Source organism: Crocodylus porosus, unplaced genomic scaffold (genome assembly GCF_001723895.1).
Source record: "Crocodylus porosus isolate Cpor-Errol unplaced genomic scaffold, CroPor_comp1, whole genome shotgun sequence".
In the NCBI taxonomy this organism is placed as follows: domain Eukaryota; kingdom Metazoa; phylum Chordata; order Crocodylia; family Crocodylidae; genus Crocodylus; species Crocodylus porosus.
The window spans coordinates 100,461,706-100,479,537 of record NW_017728947.1 but is presented as its reverse complement, the minus strand read 5'-3'; the positions used below and the strand labels follow the sequence as shown (position 1 = coordinate 100,479,537).

At 42.3% G+C, this 17,832-nt stretch overlaps 1 protein-coding gene across 5 annotated transcripts in view; it reads left to right on the top strand.

The window, feature by feature from the left end:
* Nucleotides 1-17,832, top strand: part of PPP1R13B (protein phosphatase 1 regulatory subunit 13B) — a 115,604-nt gene that overhangs the window by 19,545 nt on the left and 78,227 nt on the right. The window contains exon 1 of one of the 5 annotated variants that reach the window (XM_019550783.1): nucleotides 3,093-3,351. The exons of 1 other annotated variant lie outside the window; for it this stretch is intronic. In XM_019550783.1, coding sequence (XP_019406328.1) covers nucleotides 3,226-3,351 — 126 coding nt within the window. In that variant the 5' untranslated portion in view covers nucleotides 3,093-3,225. Of the gene's footprint in view, nucleotides 1-3,092; nucleotides 3,352-17,832 lie in introns of those variants that run through there. 3 more of the 5 variants (XM_019550782.1, XM_019550786.1, XM_019550784.1) reach the window with 3 other exon arrangements.

Genomic DNA, 17,832 nt, shown 5'->3' with positions numbered 1-17,832 from the left:
CAGGTGTGGGGGCATCCTCAAGGCCACCCAGGTGGCAGGGAGGACACAGCGGGGTCAGGCGGCACCCCTTGACCCTTCCGCCCCCAGGCTGCAGCCGGACTGGACAGGCCGTGCGCGTGCCCGCTCCTGCTGGCCCACCGGGTGATAAAAAGTTCATGATCTGGCCCCACATTCAAAAAGGTTGGATACCCCTGACTTAAATGAATGATTTAAATCGCCTTGATTTAAATCAATCCATTCTGCTTACTGCATCCTGGTATTTCTCTAATTTGTGTTTTGAGGTTTTTTTTAATTGAGGATTCCAGCCTATTAGCTAGCCATGGGGTTGTTTTTACCTTTTTCAGCCTCTGTTGTATGTCTAATGTTGCTCCTAACTAGTTAATACAAATTTGTACAGTAGTCCTTACAGGCAAATGCTTGGGTCAGGAAATCTGATTTGGAGGTCACGCAATGGTAAATCAGATTAGAGAGAGAGAGGAGCAATGATGCACTTGTAAATCAGGAGGCAGAATAACACTTCTTTTTGTATTTTGGGGATGCTGTATGGAGATTTAATGTTATAGGTTTATTTAAGAAGATACTGTGAACAGAGCCTTCTCAGTCTAGTGTTAGTATTTGTGTTCATGTTAGTCTTTGAAATGACTATGGTGAGAGAGCACTGTGTGTAATCTATTAATTTAAACCCACTTTCTTCTTTTCAACTGCCACTTCAGCCTTTCATATGCTACAGTCTTCTGTAGTGGCAATGAAGGGTGCTTGCAGATGTTTAAAAAACAGAACAAAAAGATGCTTTACTTTAAACTCGGCGCGGTCCTGCACCAAGCCCCACGCATGCCCAGAAGAGGCAGCACCTTAGATCCAGTTCACTCATCTGCATAGATCAGGCAGTTAGCATGTCTTTTTATGGCACTTTCATCTAATAGCTGATTGAATCAGCTTTAGCTAAAAGTGCCAAAAAGCCCTGTTGAAGCACCTGGTCTATACAGATGTGGCTGAGCCGAGTCAAAATAAAGTGCTTCTCCCCTCCCACCCCTTTTTGTTTTGTTTTTCACACCTGCAAGCAGCCTAAACATAATCAGCTGATTATGCCCGTGTTGGAGATTCAGATAGATTTCTCCGTCCCTCTCTCTCTCAGAAAAGTAGTATTTTGGTTCTATAAACTATTCCTATTTGCTAGTAACTTAAATTGTTCTGCTGAAGTAACCGTCAGAAGTCTGTGATGAATGATCCTACTAATTCCTGTAATAGATGTAAATCATTACAGCAGGTTTTCTTGAAGAGAGCAGAAGACTACAGGGCTCAGATAACCCCTTCTTTTCCCAATGCAAACCATTAATGGCAGCCACAGTACAACTTCTGCATATTTGTATGGGCAGGATACAATTTTCCCCTATCCCCTCTACTGTGAAAAGGGGCTGACAAAGTAACTTTATGATCAGAAGGGAAGCTGTCATTTTTGGTTCCCTGCCAGAAATATTCTGGAAGCTCAGTGACTTTTTTTTTTCTTATCTCCTGAGGTTCAACAAGGGCAAGTGCAAAGTCCTGCATTTAGGACGGAACAATCCCAGGCACTAGTACAGGCCGGGGGCTGACTGACTGGGCAGCAGCTCTGCAGAAATGGACCTGCAGGTTACAGTGGACATTAAACTGAATATGAACCAGCAGTGTGCCCTTGTTGCCAAGATGGCTAACAGCATACTGGGCTGCATTGGTATATGTGTTTTCAGTAGGTCAAGGAAAGTGATTATTCCCCTCTATCCAGCATGGTGAGGCTACATTTGGAGTACTGTGTTCAGTGTTGGGCCCCCCACTACAGAAAGGATATGGACAAATTGGAGAGAGTCCAGCGGAGGACAACAAAAATGGTTCAGGGACTGGGGGACATGACTTTTGATGAGAGACTGAGGGAACTAGGTTTATTTAGGCTGGGGAAGAGAAGACTGAGGGGGGGACTTAATAGCAGCCTTCAACTACCAAAATGGGGTTCAAAGAGGATACAGCTGGACTGTTCTCAGTGGTGGCAGATGATGGAACAAGGAGCAACCGTCTCACGTTGCAGCAAAGGAAGTTTAGGTTAGATATTAGGAAGAATTTTCTTACTATGAGGGTAGTAAAACACTGGAACAGGTTACCCAGTGAAGTGGTGGAAGCTCCATCCCTAGGTTTTTAAGACCTGGCTAAACAAAACCTTGACTGGGATGATCTAGTTGGGGCTGGTCCTGCTTTGAGCAGGGGTTGGACTAAATGACTTCCTGAGGTTTCCTTATTTTCTATGATTCTGTGAATTTCAGCAGCGGGCCAACGGGTTTAAGATATACTAGTGGTTCCTGTTCTAACTTATGAGGATGCTTGTTTACAGTCCCTTTATTTTCTGCTTAAAACTGGGTTCTTGGAGAGTGAGAACAAAGGGAAGGGATGAGGCTGGAGATTGCGCTGTGGCTCTTGGAGTAGAAGCTGCATGCATGGTAGAGGAAGTCACTTTTATTCAGCCCCAGGCTGGATTCTGTGTGTGGGGTTTGAGGGCCCACTGAAGTGAGGCCAGGGAGATGATTGCTTACTTACCTCTGTGGTACAGAATAAGCAGTAAATGGAGCATTTCAGTCATTTAGCTGTAGCTGCTTGACCCATATCTGACAGAAGGCAGGATTTTCCTCTGAGATGGGAACAGAGTTTGAAATAATATATATTTGAAAATAAATTTAAGTGGGATTTTTGTTTGTCTCAAAACAAACACTGGTCCTTCATTCTGAACTGGCTTCTTAATTTATCAAATATGTACAACAATCTATAACTCTTGCCATTGTTAACCTTGAAAGTGTCCCTTTTAAGAAGGACCCTTGGAGTTTTGACAGTAGGGCCATGAAGAGCTTTGTGTGTAAATGATTTAAGGTAAATATTTAATCCTTGCTATCCTTTCATTATAACCCCAAGCAAAGAGTTAGTGTTGCAACAGCAGTAGGACAGAACTCCCCTAGTGCAAGTTTGCCTAATTAGGTGAAACTTGATCCACCATATCTTGTTCCTGTCACAACTGTGGCCTGTCTTACTTCATTAGTATGTCTTATCGCTGCTTGTCATTACTGCTTGCATTCATACACCAGTGCAGCAAAGGTCTATCCATTTAAGTAGATTCTCAGTGTAGCTGTTGCCCAGGAACTGCTTTAGATTTTAGGTTTCTATCACCTATTTTTTTTCTTGTATTCACTATTACTAACTGCTTTCCACATGAAGAATATATTAAGGATGTTTCTTCGAAGTATCATAAACAAGTCAAAAGAGAAACCTTGGCTACCAGAAAAGATTGGACTGAAGTCTGAAAGTAAGAAAATGGACAAAATAATTAAAAAGAAGGTGGGATTCTGTTGTTCTAATTTTACTTGCTCTAAAATCAAGTATTATTTTGTAGCCTCCTTTTACAAAAATTAACAGTGCAATGTTATGGTAGTCTGAAGTTTGTAAGTCTGAAGTCTGTGAAACCTGTACCCCTAATGGGTATAGGTTTATTGCCGTGATATCTGTCTTGAATTGTCTACAAAAGGTAGTCATGCAAATTCAGTTAGGTATTCTGTATGCAACTAAATGAAAGCTCTGAGAATAAAATCAAATAGATTTTTTGACTTTCAGGGACTTGAAAATAAAGGGAGAAAGTCTTGAGACCTCCATTCCTATTTGCAGTGTGATCTGTCCATACATTTTTTTTTTTTTTATATGCTGCTAGTTTGCTGGGTCACATACTGTGACAGAAATGTTTATTATATCTTCAGAATTGCTCAAACTTATTCAAAGGTCTGATGTCTTCAGTAAAAAATACTTCGTATCTAACAAGTTTCTCTTAAATGTGGAGGGAGACAAAATCATCAGTAGTAGTTAGGGTATGTGGCCAAAATCTCCTGAAGTGTTTTGACTTCACTGTGGTCTTTCACAAAGTTCGACATGGGAGTATAGCACACAGTAAGCTTTCTTCCCTTTTTGTCAGGCTTTGCTAAATACTTGCAACAATAAAGAAATACTTTTTTTGTTCCTCAGGTAGGAGGCTGTTAAATGTTGCTATTTCATGAAGTCGTCTGAAGACCAAAACTCCTTTCTGGAAAATAAAAATAATTGGCTCCTTCTACTTCCACTTCTCCCTCTATTTTGATCCCCCTTCAAGCCTACTGTTTACCATTACCTAAAATGAGCAATCATTCAAAGTTGATTTCAGTATTGCTACCCAGACATTCAAAAATTGTGAACTGGGCTCCAAGAACAGAGCTACTTGCATTAAATAATGTTTTGATTTCTTTGATTTGTCTTCCAATTTTTAAGTCCTAAGGATTTATATTCCCAGGTTCTTTATCACAAACATCTTTCTTGAGGGAAGGCTGAGATTCTTATGTAATCAAGTAAATCCTGAAGCTGGGGCATTAAGAAAGCCACCAAATATTGTGAAACCCATGATAAAATCACAGGAGTTGAGAACCCTGAGATTGTGTGGTCCTTCATAGGCCTTTGAGTACTACATTATTGAACAATATTGACAGTGTCAGGTGGTGTTGGTGTCAATTTTATTGGCTGCTTTGCTGAATTACGCAATTAACACCTTTCCAACTGTTGTTTTAGGCTCATTATTCAATCAGCCAGGTGCTCCACAGGTTCAGTTTGATTTCACTACGGGTGAAAACGGACACAGTTGATAAAATCACAGAATTTTAGGGTTGGAAAGAAAGCTGCAGTCCGGTATTCATAAACTGTCCATGTCTGCTTTTCTTCCAAGTTGCTCTTGAAAACCTCCAATGAAAGAGATTCCACAACTTTGCAGGGCAGCTTATTCCATTGCCCTGAGGTTCTTACAGTTAGTTAGTTTTTCATTGGACTTGATCTTAATCTGTGTTCTTGCAGTTTTAAGACCGTTTGTTTTATGTCTTGCCCGATATGGCAAGGAAGAAAGAGTTGCTCTTTTTCTGTTACTTACAGCAGCCTTATAAATAATTGAAAACGGCTGTTGTGTTCCCTGTAATCTTTTTTTCCCCAAACTAAACTTCTCTCAACTTTTCTATTCACTTCTCTCAACTTTTCCTTATGGCTTGCATTTTAACTGTTGCTGTATTTACTCAAACATAAGATGTGGTTTTTCCCCCAGTCCGTATGGGCAGGGGGGGAACTCCTCCTCATTAGTGCTCTCTCTTGTTCATTACAGTAATTCACTATGATACAGGAGGTTGAAATGCACACCTTGACAGAATACCAAAAATGGGAGAAAAGTTTTCCTTGTAAGAACAAAATCTCTTTTGTTTATGATGCTGTTATAGTGGAAGACATGTATAGTGCAGTTTAGTAACTACCATTGTGCAGTCCAGTGAGTAAAGCCTAATGATGCCTGTTCACTGAAGGTATCGCAAATGAGCTATATGTTTGTGCAGCATATGTGAAGGGGGCACGGGCTATGCCCAGAACTGTTAAACTTGTACTGTACCTTGTTCCACACGGGGTGGGGTGGAAATGGGGGTGAATCCTGTTACGTTTGAAGTTATTTTGGCTATAAATAAATATGACTCAAGGCTTTAGACTCTGTTGTTTTTTGTAATTAAAAAAAATATCTAATTTTGGCAGTATTTTTAAGTCGCCTTCTGACGGTAATCTTTTGCTGGAATGCAGCATGCTGACGAGCAGCACATTGATGAGGCTTTTTTTTAATAATACACTTAAACCTGGAAACAGGGGTCTCTGCCTTTTTAAGCTCAAACTTGTACTTTATGATTTTGGAGTTATACTGCAGTGACCAGCAGAAGAGACTAATTTAGAAAAGATATATATTTTTACAATTTAGGATGTCTTAAAATTTAAAATAAAAGAATATAGATGATTTAAGAATAGAAAATATCTTTTAGCTTGTTTTTTAGTGTGAACAGTTCTGCTGTTACACATGTATAACCTGGTTTAGGACCAACATTACATTTTAAAAGCAAAGCAATCATGTCAGATCTGGCCCACAGAGCCCTATCATCTGGCTTGCAGTAATGCCTGTGGATCTTGGAGCAACCCTATTTGCTGCGTACATGCAGCATGCTTCAGCCCTGGCCCAGTGTGCAGAAATGGACTGGCAAGTGCTGCCTGCCAGTTTGGATTAGGCCCCAAAACCACTCTAGACTAGCCCTGCATACCACTTGGAGCATGTGGGGCCCTGGGGTGTGTGGGGCTAGTCTGAGGCTCATGCTGCATGTAGCGCCCTGTGCGCCGACTTGGGCAAATAGAGCATCTGTGGCTTGATGGGAAGTTTTAGGGCAGGGTTATCTTGAAGAATTTTGAGAATGGGGTAGCAGTCCCACTTCAGGTATGACTAAACTCCTAACTGAATATTTGTAGTTTTAAAAGCAGTATTTTTGTAACCTTTTTAATAGGAGTAGTTTATAAAAACAGCATAAATCACGTACGAGAGAACTTTCAGCACTTGGTATTTTGTGTAACCTTGTTTTAGCTGGATATACTTTTTTTTTTTTCTGAAAAATTTCCTCTTGTACAGAGACTTACATTGCATTTCTACCGTTGTAACAATTCGGGGCTAAATTTATATTTTTATTATGGGGTGTCAAACAAATATAGAAAAAGCTAAGCTACATTTATTTGTGTTGAGTCAAGCTATGCCCCTCAGTTCACATGTAATAATTGGTGACTTGTATGAAAACTTTGGAGTATTTTATAGTACCTAAACATTTTCTTAGTAGAATTACTTTTCTTTCATACTGATAATGCTGAATGCAAAACAGTCACTGTTTCTTGGTCATCTGTGTATCACGTGACTTTCATATACAGCTTTGGTACCTGTGTGTGAAAATTATACACAACTGTACATCTGGATGATTTGGAAAAAAAAAATGCATCTTGAAGCACCATCTTGAACCTTAGAAGTGAATGCTACTTTTAACACTTTTTCTGAGGTATTTCTTAAGTCTGTCTAGCTTCTCTGTATAAGGTGGCATCTAGAAGGTTATTTTTGTAACTACAATGACTAGATGCTGTCTTAAATGAAAAATAGTTTTTTCTGAAAGATCTGAATATATCATGAAGCCAGATAAGTACACTAAGTTGACCAGTTTGACATAGCTGGATTTATTTCTAGCAGTTTGATATGTACTGACTATTGTCTGCCATGGATGACTTTTTCTGCTCTTTTTTTTTTTTTACTCTTTAGAAATTGTTGGGGAATTTATTTTTAATAATTATATTCAGGGCTCTGGATTCTGCAGCTGTGGAATTTGTTGAATTTCCCTAGAAGTGCAAGGAAAATAACTCCTTTCATTTAAGAAATGGGCATAAGAACCAAGGTTTAAAGAAAACTCAGAAAATATGGAGCAGTTATAAGCTTATGTGCTTATTGATGCAACAGTACAAGCATCATGGACATGCTGAAAAGGGATGTTGAGAGGAAGGGTCAGAGTGCCAGAGCTGAAGTCCAGCTTGCCTGCATAAAGTGAAGGAGGGAGAAGCATAGGGATTAAGCTAGGCAGCCTGGAGAATACACCAGCAACTGAGTCCTGGGAAGCCACAGAAATAAGCCAGCTATAATCCATCCACCTCCTTCCCTGGTACTTGTGATGGGGAGGGTTTTGAGCTTGATTGTTTGGTCACGTCTGGAAGAGCTAAGATCAGTCTTCTGGGAAGCATAAAGACAGGTACCAGAGAGATCTTCAAAAAATTGTTAATGTGTATTTTCAGCTATGAGTTGTATTTTTTGAGTGCAGCTGAGGAGATGGGAATTACATATTTTTTAATGGCTTCCTTTTCAGTGAATGTTGCTGTAGAATTTAAGGGAACATTTGCCCAGGTGTTCATTCCACTGTGGGCGAGCTTTTCAGTGCCGAAACAGATTAAGCTGTGAATATCCTGAAAGACTGGCAAATCTCTTATGTGGGTGTCTACCACCATCTGAAAAGCTAACATTACTGTAACTCCTTACCAAGGCAGTAACCACCAATCAAAAACTGCTTTGTCCCACCCTCCCTCTACCTAATTCCAGAACCTCCAAGGAAACACTGGCATTTCCAGAGGAGGACATGTCCTTTGGTGACTGAACCCTTGCTTCACTGCTCCTCGAGTAACTGGTGGAACATTTTGATGAGGGGCTTTACAAGCTCTGGGTCTGTGTAATCATAGGCTGAGGGATTTCGGATTTCATCTCTAGTTGTGCCATCCAGTTCAGCATGGTGGCTGGAGCCTGGGGTGGTGTGGGCACATGGTTAGCCCAGAGGTTGCAAGTTCGAGGCCATAGCAGAGGCGCTTGCAGCACGACCGTGTCAGATTCCAATAAATCTGTGAATTTGCTATATACCTCGTCACAAGGACAAGAACAGGAGAAGAAAGGAAGGAGGCATGGTGGCTCACTCCAGTCGCACGTTCCCATCCCTCCTCCCATTCCAGGAACTCTTCTTACAGGATTTTGCTTTAACAGAAGGCCTTTTGCCTTCTAGAAGAGTTTCCTTTGCAGCATCGGAGAAGGGAAAGTACAGTACTGTCTTTCTGGGCCTAAAAGAAAAGATGGTATCTTTTAGGCTTAAAGCTCAGATTCTTTAACTGCAAGCTTGAATTCATGATGGCAACATGAGCTATCATAATCCTCTGTTTGGTGTGCACCTTTCAGTGTCTGGGGTACTTACTTGTGTATCATCATTATTCCTTCCCACAGAAAATACCTCAAATGTATAACTGGTCAGTACCAGGATCAATACCAAGCCCTACCATTTGTATCTCCTGGGACTGAGATCTCCTCAGTCTTTACCCAGGCTCTTAAGTGGTGGGGCCGGCCAGCCTCATGGAAACATCATCGTTTTCTTGCTTAGATGACTGGTTGGTGGGTGGCAGCTCTTTCCAGCAGGTAGTGGAGGGACTCTAGTATCCTGTGACTGTTTCATCCCCTGAGCCTCAAGGTGAATCCCCAAAGCTTGTTTCTGGTCCAGACAAATCTTGAAAGGCCTTAGTTGCTTGTAAATAACTTCTCTGAAGGAATCATTAGGAGCTGCTGTCATAGAATGTGGTTATGCTGGATTCTGCATGTGCCAGAGGTCTGAGTATGTCTTCAGTGCTGTGTTTTTATTTTGGCAGGCAAATGACGTTTTGTTACAGTTAAGGTAGTGGCGAGAGACACCCTTCTAAAATCACACAAATAAGAAGTTAAGGAGAGACTTTGACATTCCTTTTCACCTTCACATTGCCTATAGTTGTCAACACGTTCCCCTGTGCTTTTTAAGATATCACTTCTACTTTTAACAAATCCCCCCAGAGCAGTACCATACCAACTTGGATCCATCTCTCACACTAATATAAAACCATTAAGTGATCTCCTTTTTATTTTATATAAAATATCAGTGGATGAGCATATCTTACTGCCATGTTTGTTCCATTATTTGGCAAGTTATTTTGTCTGGACTGTCAAGGTTACAGTTTTTCTGGTTGTGTTTGATAATAGGGAATATGAAAATGGAAAATAGTGCATAGGGCTTTCCTTCTAATTAATTTCTATCATTTAAAGTTTTTGGAGGAATGAGGCATTTGCTGCTGCAACCCTCACTGTTGCTAAATTTATTGGTCTGTCAGCTTATTTTATCTTAGGGCTTTTTTTTCCCCTTAATCCATCTTTGTTGCACCTTTTAGCAGATAGGTCATTGTGACAGTGACACAAGGAGCTGAAACTGCCTGGAAATGTGATGCTCCTAACTATGTTGATTCTCCTGAAAAGTATGAAAAATGATTAATTTTTCCTTCCTATATCAGCCATTGCAGGAGAACCTATTCACTGAGAAGCCTATAAACACAATGTTTACTATTTAATAATAGTATTAGTGATCAATAATCTCGCATTCTTTCATTGGCTTTGAAAGAGGACCATAGTTCGTAGTGGTTTTGGGTAAGATTGCTTTAGACTAAGGCAGGGATGGTCAACCTGTGGCATAGGTGCCACCAGTGGCATGGGCAGTCTCTGTATGTGGTATGTGGCAGACTGGGGAGAGGACACGCATCACAGTGGCAGATAGAGCAGGGAACAGAAACCTGAGCAGCAGATGAGGTAAGGGAAAGGGATCACAGTGGCTTGCCAGGAGGATGCAGGGCTAATTTGTGGCACAGCTGTCAAAAAGGCTGGTCCCCACTAGACAAAAGCATTGTGATGCAAAGGATAAAATTGGGGTTTTCTGTATTAGTGACCTTGCAGAGGCTTTCAACTTGTTTGGGTTTTTTTTACATAGTGTGACATATTCATCCCCTCTGTGCTGTGTGTTGGTTGGGGCCAATGCCAGTACTATTAGATAGCTCCCAGGTAGTTCAGCCCTTGGAAAAGGTAAGATTTAGAGTCCTAGTCTTCTCTGTATCTGCCCAGAGTAGTTCCTGTAGGTTGCAGGAGTATTGGGCAAAGAGGCAGCTTTGGCCACATCTAGAATCTCCAGTGTACTAGGCTAAGCACCGTTAGCTTGTGGACAGACATAACAATTGAAACATTTCAGCCAAGTCATGTACAAACTCTCCTGTGTGCCATTCCTGGTTGGAAAGTTTTAAAGCTCTTCAGCCTCCTCCAGGACCAGTGAGGGAGTGCTGCAGGAGGCTGCATCAACCTGCAGCTCTACTCTCAGCTCCCCACTTCCTCCTCTCATAAGATTAGAAGTAGCAGGGATGGTGAGGCAGATGGGGGCAGCAGGGACTCCCAAATCTTTTGAACCTTTCTTTTCTCCCTGAAAGGTTAAGGGTAGAAAGGATTAGGGCTGGAGAGCCCAGCTCCTGACATTAGTGGGGGCTCAGCAACAGGTAAGCACAGCTCCAGTCCAGCCCCAACCCATCTTTTGTGTGTTTTTGGACATATTTAACCAAAAATGAAATACTCCCAAATCAAACTAGCTTCTCTTGACATGAAATACACTTTTGAAACATTTCAAAGGGCTTCTATGTGTGTACAGCTGGCCCTTTGAAACCTTTGGTTAGTTATATCTGGACTTACTCTGTAAGGCATCATGCTGCTTCATGTATACTATGTTCTTTCCAACCAGAAGCAGTGTGGAGGTGTTCATACAGTGCCTGGGTCTGTCAAAATAGCATAGTTGGATGACAGTGCCAAATAGTCATGTCCATACTATTCATGGACATGCCAAAATTAGACTACATTGCTGTTGATTATGGGGAGCTTGCAGGAAGCAGGAAAGTGTATGTGAAAATACCACTGCTGGATACTGCAGATACGTGTGTGATATATATATTTTTTTTTGTTAAAGTGACCCAGAATTTAAATGATTTAATCATCTCACAGCAGAGATGGGTTTTCTGTTGTAGCTAATAAGTTGTTATATGCTTTTATAGACAGACTGCTGATTTCCAGAATCATTCATATTGTAACACTCTAAGAAAAAAAATGGCATGTAATGACAGATCCCAGAATCTTGCAAGGAGTACCAAAAATGAGATGGTCCAGTAAAAATGTTATCAAAAGGAATGATTTTTTTAAATCTTGACCAATTTGCCTGTATCATTCTACTAGGCACTTCATGTTTCACAAAACACCCATGAAAAATTTGTATAGAACTCAAAGTTTTTTATATTCATTGTTCTGTTTTTTTACTATTTCAGTGAAATCTTTTAAATCTTTGTTTTGTAACCTCCAGCTAAAACTGAGCTCTGACAGAGACTTACCAGTATGTAGCATCTTCTGTTATGTGGTAACAAAGACATGGACAGGTGCCAAGTCCTGCACTTAGGCCGGAACAATCTCATGCCCTAGTACAGGCTGGGGGCTGACTGGCTGGGGAGCAGCTCTGCAGCAAAGGACCTGGGGTTACAGTGGACAATAAGATGGATATGAATCAGCAGTGCGCCCTTGTTGCCAAGAAGGCTAATGGCATACTGGGCTGCATTGGTAAGAGCATTGCCAGCAGATTGAGGGAAGTAATCTATCCTGCTCTATTGAGCACTGGTGAGGCCGCATCTGGAGTACTATGTCTGGTTTTGGGCCTCCCACTATAGAAGGGATGTGGACAAATTGGAGAGAGTCCAGCGGAGGGCAGGGAAAATAGTTTGGGGCTGGGGTACGTGACTAATGAGAGAGACTGAGGGAACCAGGTTTAGTTAATCTGGAGAAGAGAAGACTGAAGGTGGGGGTGGGATTTGATAGTAGCCTTTAGCCACCTGATGGGTGCTTCCATAGTGGATGGAGCTGGACTGTTCTCAGTGGTGGCAGATGACAGAACAAGGAGCAATGGTCTCAAGTTGCAGCAAGGGAGGTTTAGGTTGGATATTAGGAAAAACGTTCTCACTAGGAGGGTGGTGAAGCACTGGAACAAGTTACCTAGAGAGCTGGTAGAATCTCTATCCTTGGAGGTTTTTAAGGCCCAGCTTGACAGAGCCCTGGCTGGAATGATCTGTGGTCCTGCTTTGAGCAGGGGGTGGGACTAGATGACCTCCTGAGGTCCCTTCCAACCCTCATTTTCTAGGATTCTGTGCTCATGCAGTTAATGAAATGGTGTGATGCAGTCTAGAGCACAGGTCCAAGAAAGTTGTGCCTCCTCTGCATCTTTTAGCACAGAAATTTAATTTTGTTACTGTTCAGATCCTGGAACTGCAGGCAGTACCTTGAGCTCACAATAGGAAAGACTGGACCCAGGATCTTGAATAGCACTTTAAAAGGACTCCCTGTAGGGGCAGTATCCAAGTGAGAAGATAATTTCTTCTTCTATGTTCCCATGCAGGAGAGGAATCTCTTTGCATGACTTTTTTTTTCCCCCCCCCCACCCTTTTTCCCTTTAACTTTGTTTAGAGAATGTCATCTCTGACAGCCTCTAGCTAATAAGTGACTGATAAACCTGAAACAAAAATCCAGAGAATTTTGTTTGCTCCTTCCTCATGAGAACCCCTGAGCTGTTTTTGATGGACTGTTAAGTGGGAGACAATCTAAGAAGAGCTCTTGTGTATCTGCATTACAGGAGTTAGCTATGTTAAATGCCCAGTACACACTTAAAATACAGTAACTTTTAATATAGTCTTCAATTTGGTGGAAAAAATAACTTGAAAAATGCTGGCATAAGTTCGACATCATTTGGACATCCCTCTGTTGAAAAATAGGATAGATAAATGGTGGACAGCAGAAAGGAAGAGTAATTATGTTGCTCTTAAATGTCCTAGGTTTTTGTATGGTTTTTATTTTAATCTTTCCTACCCATTGGTTCAGTCATTTGATTTGTAATCCTTAACATAAATGATCTGTTCCAAATAACACAATGTTATTTTGGATATAAAATTAGACAACATGCAGGAAATATAATGATCATATGATTCACGTTTGTCAGGAACCTCAGGTTTGAATGGAAATGGGCTTCAGATGCAAAGGTTACTTACTTGTAAAACAACAAAGCCAGCTGAATAATTTCCTGTCTTCATTCCCTATGACAACTAGTCAACTCTTCCTGGTTAAAACACAGAAATCCTGTTGGAAGAAAATTAACTGTGATTTGTTTAAAATCCCAGCATTTCAGCATATGATACAGTGCTGTGCTAGTTTCATTTCTGACAGCTTGTTCGTACAGCCTTCTGCTTTTTCAGAGTAGGACATCAGAAAGCATGCATTTGTGTTGCAGTTCACTGAAGCCTGAAAGCCCAATCCCTATCATAATAACAGATTAATTTTAGTAAATGAATATCACTAAAGGGTAAAGAAGAAAAAGGGTGTTATGTACCAACATTAAACTTGCAGTTTAAGAGATTTCTCCAACAAATGTGCTCTATTTGAGAGATCTGAAGCATTACATTTAGCTTGAATATTCGCCAAACCAATGGGAAAAGTTAAAAGAAGATCTACTTATTTCTGTATTTACCATGTTACTTGAAGTGGTATCTGAGAGCAGGATCTAGTGAATAATTCAAACCTATTGTATGGTCTTTCCTCATTAATAAGTTCATAATTATTTTGGGAAAGTATGGTTAAAATGGTATTTCATTCTGAAACCGAGGGTTGTGGATTTTTTTTACAATCTTTGAGGAGAGTGTTTCCCAGTCAAAGTCAGCTGCCAGCAGGGTGCTCTTTCCTGTAGTTGCTTTTTTTCTTTCCCCCCAAAGCAGTGCTGCTGCAGCTTTAAACCTTAAGTGTAGAGCTAAAGGCAGGTCCTGACAGCCTGAGCCTAATCCATGGGAAGCAAAGAAAACTAGGCTCACATTTTAAAAGATTATTACTGATCTGTAATATCGTAGCACGTAGGAGCTCTGGCACAGCACGGGGTCCTTGTCCATCACTAAGCACTGTACCCATGCAGAACGAAAAGACTACCTTTGTCCCAGAGTGCTTACAATCTAAATTTAAGACTGTAGCTATCATGGGGGAGGACAGTATTTTTTTTAATAAGGATATTTTTCCAGAAAGATGATGAGGTGACTTTGCAGATGTTTATGAGAAGCTTCGTTCAAATCTATGGGGAAGTATGGAAGAAGGCATAAAGGCACGTGTTTGAAAATTTAGTGACTTGGTGTTGGAAGATGTCATCATGGCCAATAATCTCTTGATACTTGGTGAGAGGTGACAGAAAGAGAGAGGCTAGGCTGTGAAGATGGATAGCTTGAGGAAATGAAGAGGGGGGAGTGGAGGGACACAAGACAGAGGTGACATGGTCAAAATTACAGTTTAGAAAAATGACCTTTTGTAGCAGCATTCTGACGAGGTTCCATATGTCATGGATAAAAAAAAAAAAGGGAACTCAATGCATAATGACCAACATTTGGATGAAAGTTTTAGCTATGTTTGTGGAAAGAAAAGGTGAGATCTTGCATGTTTAGCAGAAACACTCTGCAAGAGAAGTCTGAGTCAAAGATGAAGCCCATGCTATAGCAGCCCTCAGTGACTGTCAAGATGGTGGTGCCCATAGTGGCTGATTTAAAGGATATTTACTCAGGAGGATTTGGGGCAGGGAGGCAGAGACGATTGGGTGTATCTACATGAGACACTGACCACACTAGCTGAAAAATAGGGTGCAGTAGTGTGTTGCAGCATGTACAGTGCTAATACGCTACTGCACCATATTATTAGGCTACTGCACAGTAGCATCACCTAAAAGACATTCACCAACACTGCTGTGCAGTGACTCTGGTTACTGTGCATTTATTTAGTACTTGCTAATACAGGTACTAAATAATTGTGCAATAACATCTCATGTAGATGCGCCCATTGAGTTCTGGGCTACTGGAGACACTAGAGGAGGAAATACTGGAGTGAAAAAAAGGAGGGAAAGGAAATCTTGAAACTCAACTGGATATTTGAGTGGAGAACTAGTGCAGATTTTGGAGTAGTAGAGTGATTTACTGAAGATTGCTTTGTTGTTCTTCATTTATGACATTGGAATCAAATATTATGCATTCCAGTAAGTTCATGGAGAAACTATGAAAACCATAAGGTAGTGGCTGAATTCTCATCTTTCAGGAGGGGTATCAACAGGGGTGGGTAATTATTTTGTCTGGAAGGCATCTTAATGACTCTTGGTGAACTGTTGAGGGCCACAAGGGTTGCCCCACCCCTTGACAGGTGTCCTGCCCCTTGACTGCCATCTTGGGACCTAAAGTCCTGCCCCTCACCTTTGCCACTGGAAGTCCCTCCTCCCGATGTACTCCTTGGCAGAGGAAGGGTCTGGGAGAGGGGGGTTGCCAACTTGGAACTGGGGAAAGAAAACTAAATCATATATTAAAAATGAAACATTTACTATAACATAATTTTATTTAAAAAAAAAAAAAAAGTCCTGATTTGTGTGTTTTCATAGTATATGTAGAGGTGTTGCATAATAGCTCAAAACAGTCTTACTCTTGTATATTGTGCATGGTGTTAGGGGATGAGGAGGGTGTGATTTTGTTGGGGTGTGTGGAGGGGCATGTAAAGGAGTGTGGCTGTGAGAGGGTGTGCAGTTTGTATGTGGGTGTGGGCCACCTGCTACATACCCCACCCACCCCCATGGTGTGCAGCCCTTCTGCCAGCAGTGGCAGCAGCAGCAGGCATTGTGCCCTTGGGGCATTCATACCCACAGCAGGCACCTGGTGGTGCACGGCTCTGGCTGAATCCTAGGAATTGGACATGGCAGCATGGAGCCGGCCTAGCTTGGCATGCTGGCACACGCCTTCAAACCAGGCTGAACTAACTCTGTGCCAGCACGTGGGGTTCCCAGCACTGTGAGTGGGAGCCACATGCCGCTGGGCCTGTTCCATGCCTCTGTGCGGGGCTTCCAGCACTCCAGCAGGGAGCCCCATGCGGTGGCATGGAGCCAGCCCAGCCCAGTCTGAAAGCATGTGGCTCCAGGATGCAGTGCCAGAAGCCCCACGTCCAGGCTGGCTCCATGCCTGCACTGGCCTGAAGGCACATGGCTCCTGGCTGCAGGAAGGAGTGCAGGGAGCCACACATGGCAGCATGGAGCCCCGCTGGCTCCCTGCAGCTCCTGGCTGGAGCGCGGGGAGCTGCGGGGAGTTGCACACCATTGGGCCGGGATGGCTCCATGCCTTTACAGGGGGCCTCCCAGCTGCAGTGCCAGGAGCCCCATGGAGATGAAGGTACAGATGTAGCCTGGTCCCATGGCGCACAACCTCTGAAAGCCTGCACCTCCTGCTGGTTTTTAGAGGGGCAGCCGTGGGCTGGTAACTGTCTTTTGGAGCAGCCTCACAGGCCATATAGAATGGCTTGATGGGCCGAATCCACCTGCGAGCTGTATTTTGCCTGCCCTTCGCTGCAGTCTTCTGATGGAATTCATTTAGCAGTTGTTTGCAGTTGGGAACTAATTATTGATGATGTGATCTGAAAGAACTTGCTGGTTTCTCCATGCTTTAACTTGCCTTAGAAAACTATTTGCATAAAGCTGAAAGATTATTTCTGAGCAGGCCCCAGTATTTCATGTGCACAAAGAGATCATATTTTGTGGCAGCAGCTCTTAATTTCTGCAGCAACATTTGTTTGTTCCATCAGCATGAAATAGCTGTCATTCCCATCTCCTCAGCAGCACAGTCGTGCACACATGTGTGCACAGAGCTGCTGCTCCTAGTTGAAAATAATTTTTGATATAAAATACATTGATTTTATTTTCAGTCAAGTCTACTGCTCCGTCTCTACTCTGGTTTCCAAGTAATCTGCTCCACGCTGCAGGCTGCAACTTCCCCAGTGTCATTCAGACCGCCTTCTCTAGGATCACCTTTTTTCAGCTGGGTATATGTGAAAGATGATGTACTAATACAAATAGTTAATGTTCCTGTCACAGGTCTCAGCTGCTTCACTGTTCTCTGAACTGCCTAGCTTTCCCTTTGTACTCCTGGCTTACCCAGCTTCCAGGTGAACTCCAGGATTGGTTCCCAGACAGTCCCCTTTCCCATCCCCCTCTAAAGAGCGCACTCCAATGGATGCTGCGTTTTGGGGAAAGCTTCCAAGCAACTGCTGCAGTCAGCTTGCCACAGGGCATGGGAATACAAAATGTTGGACACTGGATGCAAAATGCCACATTTGTACTGGGAGGCAGAAATGCCCAATTACACAGCTGTGGAGTTCCTGAATCCATGGGGATGTGATTTGAGATGTATGGGGCGGGTCGCACCTCTCAAGGTGGTTTTGCTTTAAATGTTTACAGATGGAGGCAGATAATGCTGTACTAGTGATGCCCTTTCAGGTTTCAAGGTTGTCTTTACAACCATAAGGATTAGGAACTTCATTTTTTATAGATTTCTGTGCAAAATTGTAGAGCAAATTGGTGGATTTTTCCACAGCCCTGGAATGTTGCAGTCCTAGATTTCATAGACATCAGGGCTGGAAGGGACCTCGGGAGATCGAGTCCAGCCCCCTGCCCAAAGGGCAGGAAGTCAGCTGGGGTCATAGGATCC